Here is a 14313-nt window from a genome sequence, read left to right as displayed (position 1 = left end):
CTTGATAATCTCTTTACCTTTCCGGGTATTTCTCTGTCCCGTACAATCGTCCATCCGGCCTGAAAAGCAGTTGTACGGAGACTATTAAGTTTACAGGGATTATTAGATACATCCAGAACGCTGTATCTCTTGTGCTCATTAATCAAGCTGTGGATCGATTCTAAAGACTTCAGATCTTCGAAACTTCACTAGAAAGTAGGAGCGTGTATCTAAAAGTGTGGATGATTTCACTTTCGTAAACTAATTAATATTTCACACATGCAAAGAACACAATTCTCTTTGTATCATCAGTTCTATGAACGCTCTAGATGGGAACCCTGCAACAACCTGCAAACCGCCTTACATAAAACGCTTGGCTACAATGGAAGGAACTGGTCTTGTGTTGTGTTAGTGTCCCACCACAGCGCCTAGTCTCTTGAATGGCTGAATGTATTGGCAGATAAAAGTACTGTACCATTTATGTATTTGTTTATTTATTTACTCATTTATCTATTATTTATTTATTTATTATTTATTTATTTTTTATTTATTTATTTGGTATTTGTTTATTTAATTTTATTCATTTATTTATTTATTACTTATCTATTTATTTATTTATTTTTTATTTATTTTATTTTTATTTATTTATTTATACAACAAGTCACAACAATCCATGACGGACGTGCAGTCCTAGCATTCCCCTGCAGCATTTGGCTTGGCTATATTAGCATGTTGAAAGGGCATTGTGCTCGAGCCACAGTAAATATTCGACACAAACTACTGTCCTTGCATCCACTCCTATATGAAAAGCTGTAAACCAATCACCAATTTCTATTTACAAGCAATTTAGAATAGCAGTAAACTCATCTAAATGTACCTACAAGTAGTATGTCTAAACATTAGATTGTCCATTGCAAATTTAAAAGTCTGATTTAAACAATGGATAATCAAATAACAAATAGTCTTTCATAGGATAACTGAGTGGCAGCAGCCTAATAAAAGGAATGCGCTTTCTGCCAAGAGAAGATCGAATAACATGTCGACACCAAGCTTGCAAACTTGATAACACTAAAACAGTAACATATCATGAAATCCAATCTCTAGGTAAAGTAAGGCCACGTCAACTTGATTTGTTGCTTCACAGGCCTGACTGGCCTAGAATCTTGTAGTCAACAAAAATAAAATGACGTCATTAAGTCACGTGGCTTAGGCAAGGCATGGCTATTTCACAAGCACATGGCTTCTTCTGCATTCGCTTGCATGGCCAAGTGTCACCATCCAACAGGGTGGTAAGGTTTTACTGTTGCGCAAGGTAGTCAACAAATTTACATGGGTGATTCTTTTCCCCTTTTTACAAGCCACCCTAAACAACCTACAGTTGGCCCATGAACAAATCAAGTTGACATGACAGAATTATCCAAACACCCCTAAGAATAATGAAAGTTAAGAAGCTGCAATGTTGCTCAATAGCTAAGTATCTGTCTAGACAACAATATAAGTTTTAACCGATGGCATACTAACTGAATTCAGTGTCATCTAAGGTGTCTGTTCATCAGTTATTATCTCTGATCACCTGATGACATCTTAAAATGCCGTCTGATAAAAACAGACATTTACCTTGATTAGAATCAGAATCTGAGAAAGCTCCAATCACCTGTCTATGCCATGTACTCGATCAGATGTATATGTAGCATTGCAATACACACTAGTTATTAAACGTTTATGACTGAAATAGTACTTTAAATTGTCAAGTACAACAAAAAGTGTGCATGAAGACAACACGATACATACTGCCATAATACAAGAAACATACCTGAACCAAATTTCACTGATGTTGTTCGCTTTTCCCGTCTACTCCACGCATGACCTTCAATTAAGACATTAACAGCATCGGACAGTCTGTTTCGCTTAGCCAACTGAAGTGGTGACAGGGTGGGATCACTACCACATAATTCCGTAGCAGATGCTCCCGAAGCAAGAAGTATCTTCATAATCTCAAGAGCATTCTTCTTATTAGTGTTTTGGCCGTGAGAATGTTGATGCATGTAGGTTCTCAAACTCTGTTCCATAAGTGTTTGATTGACCTTTGCAAAAAACACCTTACTAATCAATTCATCCGAATATTTCACACTCATATCAAGCAAATGACCACAGCTGTTGCTGACATTAATGAAATGAATCAGATGGGTGATGTTTTGGCTGGAAACTACAATAAACAAAGCACGTGTTTTCCAAAATTTCCACCGATCATTGCCAACAGAAGATGCTGTATCTGCCATCACTAGAGCCCTTAGTGGCTCTGGAGATGATCCATTCAGCAGCCAATCCCAAAGCGGATGATGAGGGACCCTAGTGCCTTCGATGCCATCCCGTCGCTTGAGAGTCATGTTGGCTCCAAACTGATACAGCATGCTGACAAAATCTCCACTCTCTGGATCCATCAGAGCTTTACCCAACGGAGACTCGCATTTACTGTTAAGATGTCCAATGTCTGCTCCATGTTTAAGCAAGAATCGTGCACATTCAAACTTTCTGTGGGTGATGGCCTCCACCAATGCACTTTCATCATACTTTCCAGGCATGTTGACACACGCCCCTGCTTTCAAGAGTTCATGGATACACTCAATGCTTCCACTTTCGACAGCAAAGTGTATAGGCTGCCATGGATATGAAGCAGACATGCTCTGCCTATCAATCAACCTAAATCCAACCTTAGGGTAGTGAGTAGCTTCAGGAGATGACCCACGAGAAAGCAATAGACGCACAATGTTCACGTTACCACGACGACATGCCTCGCTGATAGGCATCTGCTCGTTCGCGGGAGCGCTGTTTACATCGGCACCATTATCCAGTAGAGATTGCGCAGTAGCACCATCGTCAGAGCACGAACAAGCGACACAAAGAGGACTCGAACCTTTCTTGTTTCTCGCTTCTATGTCAGCCCCAGCTCGCAGCAATGCCGAAACGCAGTCCACATAGCCACCACAAGATGCTAGATGCAGAGCGGAATTTCCTTCCTCGTCGAGCACGTTGTCTAGCACGTTTCGGTCAAATTCTGGATCACTAAGTATTCTTCTTAATTGGTGTATGTTTCCCGTCTTTGCCGAGTTCAACAGCGTGTCTCCTAAACGTTGCATTGTGAGACATGAACGTGACACCAGCAAGATGAAAGACGAAATTGATGTTTGTCCCGGATGTGGGTCGTTTAGTATACTTTACGATTTGAGGCGAGTGGCGTTGATGGTGTATGGCAGAGCCCTATATATAGGGCTCTGGTGTATGGAATATGTCATCAGGAAAGTGAAATAACGATTAGTTTATTAATTATTAATTGATGTGAGATCTTGAGTACGCATTTCTAGCTACAAACCTGAGTGTTTCCGTGGTTACAGACACCTGCAATCCATTGCATTAGGTAATTTATTTGAAATTTATTTAGCAAATAATTAATTTATTAAATTAAACATTCATAATCTTTTTCTAGTAATTAATTACTTCATTGAATTCCTACATAGACATTGAATTCCTAATCTATATTTCGCTAAAATCCCACACAAGTTTCGATCAAATCATCTGCATGGAACTGATAGTTATTTTCGAAGTTTTATCATGCAGCACTGGCGACAATTAAAATTATCAGACTGTCAGTGTGCAAGATAACTGCTTTGAAATTGGCACGTAGACAAGAGTGGGTTGTGAAATTCTAGGGTTTGGTAGTGAAAAGCCAACGTTTTCCAACTACAGCAGAAGCGACAGCTGACTTCTGTTGAAAGTGAGGCAAGTTGCTGCAATAGTGTCATTTCACTTATGTCATCTTGGTAGTAAGAGCAATTATGGTAACCTCCATAATTTTCTTACTATTACGTGTAGAGGGCCTGTTTTGACCTTTAACTGCCCGCAGGGGCAGGCAAATTTGCTGTGGGGTCATAAGTTTGAAATTCAGTGATTTTCAGGGCTCACTAAGCATTTGGGTCACCTTCTGTTGGGGTCGTAGTTTTTCAGGGTTTTTAGCTGTATAGTATAGAATTGTATGCAAGAACAGTATATTTCTAAGAGGTTTGCACACTTGCATTGCTGAAAGCGGCAATTCCTGATTTACTTGTTTTGTCAGTGGGTTGGATGGAAACGACCAACTTTATTAATCATAGTATACATGGCCCGTCCTTCATACGGGCAAGATACTGTAGTGTAAAGGTACGTAGGTCTGTGGACACGTCACGTGCAATCTTTGTTGCGAGGTCCCGGATGTCCTAAATGAATTCGAATCTTGCTCTTCGCGCTTGTTTCGATCGAAATCGACACACTCGACGTGTAGCGCTTGCTGCAGAAAACGTGTAGGTTGGATTCGGTGCAAATGCAATCAGAATTTGGAGAGAAACGAAAGCGATAGAAGAGTAAGTTTCGTCGGCAAGAGATATTCGATCGCTCGAAGCTTTGCGAAGGACGACGATGCATACGGTCTACACGGGACGGGCGTGGGCGTGTGTTCGAATGAACCGGAATGTGTAGCGTTTGCGTCGTCGAGAAATTTTAGGCGGGTCGACCCCTCGAGAGGGGACCTGGTGCATAATTTTTTTTATTTTTTTACGCAAACCTTCATCTGTGCGTGCCGAGTGTGCGTGCCGATTTCGGTTGCGAACGGACAAAAGACGTGGCCCCCAAACGCGAACACACACACACACACACACACACACACACACACACACACACACAGACAGACAATTTGAGCTTTATATATTAGACTAGTATACATGGCCCGTCCTTCGTACGGGCAAGATACTGTAGTGTAAAGTTAGGTCTGAGGACACGTCACGTGCATCTTTGTTGCGAGGTCCCGGATACGTTGAATGAATTCGAATCTTGCTCTTCGCGCTTGTTTCGATAGAAATCGACACACTCTCCGTGTAGCGCTTGCTGCAGAAACGTGTAGGTTGGATTCGGTGCAAATGCAATCAGAATTTGGAGAGAAACGAAAGCGCTAGAAGAGTAAGTTTCGTCGGCAAGAGATATTCGATTGCTCGAAGCTTTGCGAAGGACGACGATGCATACGTTCTACACGGGACTGGTGTGGGCGTGTGTTCGAATGAACCAGAATGTTTAGCGTTTGCGTCATCGAGAAATTTTAGGCGGGGTCGACCCCTCGAGAGGGGACCCGGTGCATATTTTTTAATTTTTTTACGCAAACCTTTCCCTGTGTGCGCCGAGTGTGCGTGTCAATTTCGGTTGCGAACGGACAAAAGACGTGGCCGCCAAACGCGAACACACACAGAGAGAGACAGACAGACAATTTGAGCTTTACATATTAGATACCTAGGCCACACTTGAGCTCTGAAACAGACTACGTTTTATTGTACATACCTATATGATTATATATACTGCATGTATATGCACATATACCTAAATTAAGCTAACCAACAGACAGTGGGGTTAGAAGTTTTAGCAGGCATATTTTGCAGGGGTCACATATCAAATTATGCGGTACCTCGGCAAATTTTGCCAGCCCCCCTGGACAATTACTAATGACCGACCCCATATTAGATTCCATTATCACATTATAAGTGGTCTCTAGTAGCTATTAATGTCTTGTTTTTCTTGACTTCCCATCATCTGTATTGTCATCCTCATGGTATGCCTAGACACAGCCACCACAGCTTATTAATTTCGCTGGGAGTTCCTCTTCTTTCTCCAATACGTTGTGATTAAAGAATACCGTTGGCGGTATCATCATTAATTAATTAACAGAAGGCTAGCATTGTCTCATGTAAATAGATACCTACTTACACATACGTACATACGTAATTATCAGCGGTCAAGTTCACTAGTAATTTTCAAACATAAACATCTGATCATCCACCCCATCACGGAACGCTGGCTACGCCGCTGTTTGGAAGTTTTGTTGTCTGCAAGTAGCAACACTATTGAATGGTGTTGCAGTTGACTAGCTCGATACGTATTGTCGTGATCGTTTTGTGTCCAAGCTGCTCTGACTATTTCTGTCTCAGAAATCAATGACAAACAAACCATGTTCAGTTAAAATCAAATGGCGGAAGTCTGTTACAAACTTTACGTTCGCCATCCTCCTCCAATCCAAAGGAGCTGCCGCCGTCCCTACTAGATACCACTCTTTAAAATCATTACAGAGAACCCAGACGTATATTATACCAGCTAAATAGCCCGTTCTCCGCACGGGCAGATTAGATTATTAGTTGTCAGTTAATTAAATTAACGTTGTTATGTTGTTGCATGTGTGTTCCCGTTATATCCCGTTCACGTGCATCTTTACTCCGTTCCGAAAAGAATTAGCAGCCGGACAGAATACTTATAAGAAGAATTTCGTTCAGAGTTATATCCCGTTCAATTACATCCCGTTCTGCGAACTATCAGGGATTGAGCCTAGAGAAGTAACTGCACGTGACTTCCAAGATTTGGCTGCCCGGATAGATAACTCGCTGTTAGCTAATATTTTCAGAACGGGACACTCGGTTACACTTTCATTTGTCTTCAACGGGATATTAACTAACAATCAATAATCTAATCAGCTGGGCGAAGAACTGGATCGGTAACGGAATCTAGACTTTGGTAGAGTCGCAGCTATCTTGCTGCTAACGACGTCGCCGGTAATAAACGACACTTACCGTCAGAGGTCAGGAATAGGCAGTTTAAATTTGGTAAAGATCCGATGCGTCGACCGTTCTAGAGAAATTCGCGTGTTAGTAGAGGTGAGTTGGATCGGCAAATAGTCGAGCTAACCTGCTTCACGTTCTTCGCCCGGGCTGATTAGAGTACTCACCCTAGATAGCTTGAGACGCGTGCTGAATGAATTCGAATCCTGCTCAACTCGCGTTTTTGGTAAATTGCCGCAGTCCCCATGTAGCAGTCGGTGCAGTAAACGCGTAGGTCGGGTTTGGTGCAAATGCAATCAAAATTTGGAGAGATGCGAGTGCTGGAAGAGCGGGAGCGGCGGCTTCAGTCGGCAAAAAATTGTCGATCGCCGGAAGCGTTGCGAAGGACGGGAACGAGTACAGTCCACACGGGACGGGACTGGACTGGGGCGGGCGGGCGTTCGAATGAACAGTAAGGTGTAGCGTTCGCGTCGTCGGGAAATTTTACGCGGGGCGACCCCTCGAGAGGGGACCCAGCTCATTCCGAAGTACTCCGGCCACGGCACCGTCGGCCGGTACAGGTTCGGTGTGCGTGAGCCAAATTCGGCGGAGATCGGCAGCGGGCGGCGGAGATACGCCTGGCCACACATACGGACACACAGACAGCTCTTCTCTATAGAGATCGAGATATGCATGGACGTGGATGTCTGTTCTGTGGCGCATGCATCTCAGCGTTATACAAAGATTCGTGTTGTGTGATGGTTCACACAATGAAGGTACCGCTATGTAATGAAATACACCCTGTTAAGAGATAATAGAAGATGGCATTGGTGCCGTATTTGAAATCGCTTGCACTTGTAGAAGCGTTTCTTTACCACGGTAAAAGGCCGTGAAAGAGTTTAACTATTTATACTGCCGGACACATCGTGTGCCTGTGCCACTAATGGCGTGCAACCAATACAGACCGAGCCATGGTTGCATGCGCCCGCGACCGGCGGTCACGAAACTAGTACGTGCTGCTGTGTCTCGACTGGGGAGCCACCAACCTCGAACACATTGTGCTTTTTTCTGGAATTATAGCCACTGATATCGACGGAGTTGCATTCCGAGCCGCCGAGAAAGGCCACGGTCACGTCGTACGGCTGTGCCAGGAGTGGGGAGCCGATGTTGACTGCACTATAAAGTTTGGTAGGCCGCCTGGGGCACGGATGCGGGCACGCAATGGGGCCACTTCTCGACTGGAGTGCCGCCGACCTCGACACCGCTATGTTTGCGGGCCGCGTACGGCAACTACGCGAGTACATCGTGCGACTGTGCCACTAATGAGTGCTATACCGATTAGACGAAGTCATCATCTAGGCCACCATCAGCGGTCACGAACACATTGTGCGACTACGGAGGCCAACAGCATCAATAGAAGCAATACTATTATGCTATAGTTGGGGCGCCACCGACATCGACGACGCTATGGTCGAGGCCTCCTAGAGTGGCCACATCGATATCGTGCACATGTGCTATCGATGAGAGCCACCGATATGTTGGGGACTATATATGTCGTCGTTTAGTGAGCTTACAGTGATAACTTGCGGGTATGGGAATCGCTACCATGTCACACCTTGGACAGTGGTAAACCAAGTAGACTGGATTTTCTGGCCTTCCAAGACGTTGATCTCTCACTGATAGCTTTTATTACACAGAGCCAATCGAATTTAGCTTCTAGAGTAGATGAATTTGCCCCTTCAACATGCGTGCCGCAGCGTTGTTGCCATTTTACCGCATCTTCTACACCTTTTTACTTACAAAGTGGTAGAAGAAACACTTGATTGAGTATTTCAGTTTTAAAATTAATAGTTATGCTTGTGTACAGAATGTTCCTGTCCTTCTCAGCGGTGTATTACTTTACAAACCAAGGTACTGAGGAAAGTTCAAAGCAAAGGTCTAGCACATACCTATACAAACAGAAAGAACATCATTCGGTGTGAGTTCAACTGGTTTGGTACAATTTCAAATACCAATACAAGGAATTGAATGCTAATGTTGACAACGAGAACCACTTGCTTGTCATAGCTCATACAATCATTAATAATTTTAATTTTGTTTAGACCATTGATTCAACAAGAGAAAACTCGTTATCACCCTGATTACTAGTAAATCACATTTGAGTGCAGTTACATCGTTTACCTCTACAGTAGATGGCAATAGTGTAAAAGTCAGGAGGAGTTGCTAGACTTTTGTCTGGATAAAGGTGACATCTAATGTTCATGACTTGGAGTGAATTCGGTGGAAGCAGTGATATTGTTACGTATTCTCGTAGAGGTCCAGCAATGGTTACAAACACATCATTATCATCAGGTCCAGGATAGGCATCAAGTATACGGTATCTGTTTGCAGGAACAAATTTGTCCATCTCTCCAAGAACAAACCAACCATTGATTGGATGAGGAACAACCATATAATACATAAATGGCACTGTCTGACCACATTGAGATAAATCGCTGTCGTTCATCATTTGAGGTATAACGAGAGGATGATCAGAATCAAACTGTTCAATACTGATGATGCTACTAGATGTTGTCATCATCAGATCTTTTTTCCCGTTTTGTACTTTTGTGATCACCAATGTGACTACAATCATTTGATTGGACGTCAGTGTTGAGTTGATGTCTGATGGATAGACTGTAAATGGCTTGGTCAGTTTTGCAGCAAAGACATAATACCATTTTGCTTGCTGGCTTCCCTCTGGATATGATTCTGTGACCAGAACTCGAGGAAAGTCTACTTCATCAAATGAATCTGTAAACACTTTGTTCATTGGTAAAGCAGGTTTGTCTGGCTTAAGCAGAGTGCCATCTGACATACATGTTCTCTGCAAGAGTGTTATATTGACATGACCAATGCCATCACCTGGACTTACAGGTCCAGTACTCAATATGGCAAGCAATGTCTGAAGCTCGGGATTGGGTTCGTAGCAGCCATTACAGCTTGCATACCTGTCAGGACAACCGGGTTGTTTCTCTGTTGTCCAAAAAGTGTCTTTCCATGGTGTCAAGCCAACAGCATCAAATAGCATATCACTTAGACCATCATCCCACTGCCAGTTTCCGGGTTGGTAGTCATTTCCAGTAGATCCCTGAACTGCACGATCCATTCTTACACTGGCCAGAATTTCACTAGCAAACGCTGTGTCAAGTTGCAGCCATGTTTTGTAACTTGCAGCACCTGTATTAAGTGCAGACAGCCACAAGTCAGCAGCAGCATAGTCAGTGTGGGTGATATTCATCCTCATAAGAGGAGTGCTCATCCAGTCTTGTTCAAAAACAATCATTCCTTGCTTGGGAGTAAAGTCTCTCGAATGTTCCATGATGTCTGTATAGAATTTGCTGTCTTGTGGTAGCATTACTGGATGAGCGGGTGAGTCTGATTTGAGGAACTTGTACTTTGTATTGTATGGTGAAACAGGAGAAACATACCGTGCATGCAACCAGACATGTTTGTTGAGAATTTTCATGCCATGAGGAAAAACATCGCTCATTGGCTCCCATAACAAGCAACCTCCATCACCAGTAGCATTTGACTTAGGATACCACCAGGAATCTAGCTGAAAATATGCAAGAGGGAGCCCAGACTCATTGAAGTATCTATCGATACCTAGCAGTATGTCTTCATATGTTTTTCCTAGCTCTGTGTTGTAGTAGTAGTAGGCACCATTGTCAGTGGCATAACCTAACTTTTGAAGTGCTAAATTCTCGTCTCCTGACCTCCTTTGTTTGCCATGTAATTTCATTATGTGATCACCCCATACACGTAAAGCATCTCGAACACCCTTGTCTGTTGCCATCATGATGTAAGATACATTAAACCCTTGACTTGATGAATCATAACTATGGACTTCTACAGTTTTGCCGTTAAGACCACACGCCAGCTGTCCATCAAAAACCGCACTTTGAACGAATATTGACTGTAAAAAATTATCCATAGGACTAAGAATGACTGCATGATTGGAGTCGTCATAAAACACAATAGGCACACCTCCATGCGACCCACCAGGGAACAGATTATCCCAAACATGACCGACTTTACTTTCAGCCAGGTTACTACCTGAGAATGTCAAGTAGTTAAGGTTGGGAAGACTTAAATTTCGGCTCTTAACTTCGAACGTGGGAAAAGCACTGCTTACTTCTAGAATCCCATTCTTAAATGTGTCACCTTGCACAACTGCCATGTCTCTACAGCCAGTTGTGTACACTTGCATAAACTGAACAATTGGGATATCTTCGTAGAATCTGAATACAGTGCTCCATTCTACTGCTGCTGAGGTACCACTCCAAATGAAGTTAACATCTACATATGATCCCCAGTTGTTGTGTCCTTTGTCATTTTGCTGAGCTTTGAGATGCAGTTGGTTTGGTCCTGGTTTGCTCGTCAACCACTGACCATTGCAATGAACACCAAAGTCGTAACTTTTCAGCCACGTTTTGTTGTAGACCAGCACCTCGAATGAACCATCAACATTGTTAACAACCAGACTAAGCTGGTCTGTACCATACCGAGTAGAGTTGCCGGCAGAGTGAGCTACGCCAACTGCAAACAAAGTAACCAGAATAGCGTGCATCTTGAGCATTGACTCTGAGCTCCGTTTTAGGTAGTGCATGGAGAAGCGTAGGCCACTCCTTACTGTACTCACGTGATACACGTACTACACTAGGCAACAAGGCACCAAAAGGGATCTTAGCACCCATAGAGACAGAATTTAGTATCAGAGATATCAGACAAAGTCGAATCACGGACTGAAGTAAAGAGTAAATTCGTTTAACAGTGGAATGGCAGATCTAGATAGTGCATGATACTCGTACAACAGTATCAAGTTAAATGACAATTTCTACTGTGTGTGTTGGCAGGTTTACTTTGCACTGGTGCATCACCAGGTTACGTAGCTAACTAGTATCAGAATCCTTGACTTGCTAGCAACTGCATTATTTGTTTCCAGTAAAGTCCTTCAATAACAACCGATGATGATGTCTCATTTACTTGAACTACAGTGTTGTCTGGTAGAATTCGTCTAACTTCATTTGCAAGTATCTAAATACACAACAAAAGCGCTCATTACTCTAACTGAATAAACCAAACAAATTATTTTCACTGCCCCTGGTGAAAATAGAAGTCAGTGGTTTACTTAATTAATGACAACAGATAATAGGAACACAGCACACAAAACAGACTCAGTGTCACACAAGTAGCTAAACATGCACAATCACAGACATAGCAACAACAACAAGTACACATGACAAACAAAGAAACAAACACACAATCAAGGAGGCACATTACAACAGTCAATAACCCTAAACAAAAATGAAAAATGTAACGATTAATTAATTAATACCTAAACTTATGGTACCAACTAACGATCAAACAAGTAAAAATTGAAGTACTAGATTTGTAGAAAGCTGCTCAGTGCAGAACGCTGCTCAGTGCAGAACGCTGCTCATTTGAGGTCACTGAAGAAAGTAACTCAGAAGCCCGGCTGAACTGTAACCCTTGCATTTATTCAAATTCGAATCATTTGGCACAGTTTCATGAACTGAATTTACCATGCCAGAAAACGACGTGATCTAGTGATATTACAGTACCATCAGTGGTGTTTCAAATTGTTTTGCACAAAATAAACACAAACACAAACATCAAAAGATAAACACAAGGGTCATGGTCTAGCACAATCTCCTGTAATCTATGTACTGTATTATCTCTAACATAAACATAAGTCTCCAATACAATTGTGTCTCGAATAAAGCACACTACGGGACCTCATCCAAAGAATAAAGCCACAGTTTCCAATTAAAGCACACATATCGCAAAGTACCTATTACCAGTAGTCAACGTAGTGTACTGGATGGCAATATAGCTAAATTGTATTGTTAATGTAAGCACAGTTGAGTTAATTAAACAACATTGAAAATATATAAGAAACAGTCTCCAAAATCAGACGCGTCTCTAATAAAGACACATCTATCAACCCCTTTGAAAAATAAGGAAGACATGTTTATGTTAGAGATAATACGGTAATACTATAGAAACACAAAGCAAGCTAACTTCTGTATTATAAAAGTTTGTATTAATTATGTCGTGTATTAGACCTCTAGTCCAGAGTTAGCGAGTAGTGAGTACATTTGTTCAACAACAATACTTGTTCTACTCACAACCACACGACAACACAACTGCAACCCAAAGCTAATTACACTACAATGTCCTTGTAGTACAGTACACAAAAGCTATGCCCACTAAATACGCCCACTAACGCTTCGCCCACTAAAGCTATGCCCACTAACAATAATTACCACAATTTATACAGTGTGCCACAAAATGACACTTGGTCAGTGGCATTGCATAATAAGAGCCTGGCCATCTGGGCCCTCAATGGTGTGGTTTTTAGATGATATGTTTTACAACCTAAGCAGCTGACCTCCCCAATTATTCGGAGGCCCAGTGACACAGCACACCAAACTTAAACTTCAAAGTCTAAGGGTAGTTCTAGTCAGAGGCATCCATGATTCGCTACTCTAAATACATGCTACTGAATCATGTCATTCTGTCAATATAGTTTAATTAACTTCTAAATTAATTGAACAATCTAGATGCAGCCAACAGTTACATACTCAATATAAAAGTATCTGAAATATACAATATATTTATTTATCACTAATTTATTTATTTATCAATAGTTCATTTATAAAACATGTTATGTTTTGTTAATTAAATTTAGCTAAAGAAAAAAGTCAGCATACTTGTTAATATCAAATATCAAATTGCCATTCCCAACAACAAGACTTATTGTGATATTACTACCATTGCTACACAAATAGAAACATACAGAATACACTTCAATACAGTAAATAGTAATAGAAGAATACAGTAATGCAAACAAACAACAACATTATGAAGCAAAAAACAACACTAATGGGTACTAATTGTAATCTGACATATGTAAAGTTCATTTCAACACGATACTTAGCAAGCTTTGGCCATATTTGTAATATCCATAAAAATAACTACTTACACTATCACAATCTCTATTTAATTAAACCACTTGTTAAACCGGTTTAGGAGCTAGTGGAAACGCGCCCAAAATGTCTAAAACAAGCAATTAATAGCAAAGCAAGCAATTAAAGCAGATAAGATAAAATGTTCTAATATCACCTCCTTATCTTGAAAACTCAATTTTTTAAAACTGCCGACATACAATATCCTAAGTGTATATTTCACAATACTTGCTTGAAATTACAATCCCCAAATAATTTACTAAAAACTTTGAGGATCAGCTGCCTTTTACAGAATGTGTTTGTACATATGTACAGAATATAGCCTTACGTGCAGGTCCCCTTCAACCTTCCTGATAATGGTAAATTTTCGCCTTCTCCCAGTACGAAATTCTGTGTAAACGGGTAGATTGTTGTTCTTTGACCGGTGCACAAAGAAACCCAGATCTTTCTGCTCTTCAACTACACAAATTTTAATATCTATTCAATTTGAAAATATTATTTAAATAATTTGAGAAAGTTCCTACTGCAAGGTTCAAAGCCACTTGATCGGAGAGAATTTGTAGCTAGATTTCTCTCAATGAGAAAATCGCATTGCCATCTAAGAGATGGCAGAGCGCCCAGAAACAACCGACATCTTGCAGCTAGCCCACGGTGAGCCATACGGGATAATTTAGCGTACGGGATAATTTCCATTCTCG

General features: G+C 41.5%; 3 protein-coding genes across 3 annotated transcripts; all 3 read right to left on the bottom strand.

Moving 5' to 3' along the window:
* Nucleotides 1-782: 782 nt before the first annotated feature.
* Nucleotides 783-3145, bottom strand: LOC134188778 (poly [ADP-ribose] polymerase tankyrase-2-like). Its single transcript, XM_062656978.1, has 2 exons — nucleotides 1793-3145; nucleotides 783-1047 (listed from the first exon to the last, which is right to left on the bottom strand). Exons 1-2 carry the CDS (start codon nucleotides 3114-3116, stop codon nucleotides 899-901), a joined length of 1473 nt encoding a protein of 490 aa, XP_062512962.1. The 5' UTR covers nucleotides 3117-3145; the 3' UTR covers nucleotides 783-898.
* A 5555-nt stretch (nucleotides 3146-8700) lies between these two features.
* LOC134194324 (uncharacterized) lies at nucleotides 8701-11193 on the bottom strand. Its single transcript, XM_062663281.1, has one exon. The coding sequence runs from the start codon at nucleotides 11191-11193 to the stop codon at nucleotides 8734-8736; it is 2460 nt and encodes an 819-aa protein (XP_062519265.1). The 3' UTR covers nucleotides 8701-8733.
* A 248-nt stretch (nucleotides 11194-11441) lies between these two features.
* LOC134194229 (large ribosomal subunit protein mL49-like) lies at nucleotides 11442-14275 on the bottom strand. Its single transcript, XM_062663187.1, has 3 exons — nucleotides 14140-14275; nucleotides 13944-14074; nucleotides 11442-11660 (listed from the first exon to the last, which is right to left on the bottom strand). Exons 1-3 carry the CDS (start codon nucleotides 14273-14275, stop codon nucleotides 11526-11528), a joined length of 402 nt encoding a protein of 133 aa, XP_062519171.1. The 3' UTR covers nucleotides 11442-11525.
* Nucleotides 14276-14313: the final 38 nt, after the last annotated feature.

Source organism: Corticium candelabrum, chromosome 1, assembly GCF_963422355.1.
Source record: "Corticium candelabrum chromosome 1, ooCorCand1.1, whole genome shotgun sequence".
Classification (NCBI taxonomy): Eukaryota; Metazoa; Porifera; class Homoscleromorpha; order Homosclerophorida; family Plakinidae; genus Corticium; species Corticium candelabrum.
The sequence above is the reverse complement of the archived record's forward strand: the minus strand, read 5'-3'. Positions and strand labels throughout refer to the sequence as shown.

Bases quoted from the DNA above. Each gene is read 5' to 3' on its own strand.
- LOC134188778 (XM_062656978.1), bottom strand. From the start codon at position 3,116: ATGCAACGTTTAGGAGACACGCTGTTGAACTCGGCAAAGACGGGAAAC. The intron at 1,048-1,792 runs GTATGTTTCTTG...TTACTGTTTTAG, and splicing joins ATCAGTGAAATTTGGTTCAG to TGTTATCAAGTTTGCAAGCT.
- LOC134194324 (XM_062663281.1), bottom strand. From the start codon at position 11,193: ATGCACGCTATTCTGGTTACTTTGTTTGCAGTTGGCGTAGCTCACTCT.
- LOC134194229 (XM_062663187.1), bottom strand. From the start codon at position 14,275: ATGGCTCACCGTGGGCTAGCTGCAAGATGTCGGTTGTTTCTGGGCGCT. The intron at 14,075-14,139 runs GTAGGAACTTTC...AAATTTGTGTAG, and splicing joins AAGTGGCTTTGAACCTTGCA to TTGAAGAGCAGAAAGATCTG. The intron at 11,661-13,943 runs GTAAGGCTATAT...TTGTGTATTTAG, and splicing joins AGGTTGAAGGGGACCTGCAC to ATACTTGCAAATGAAGTTAG.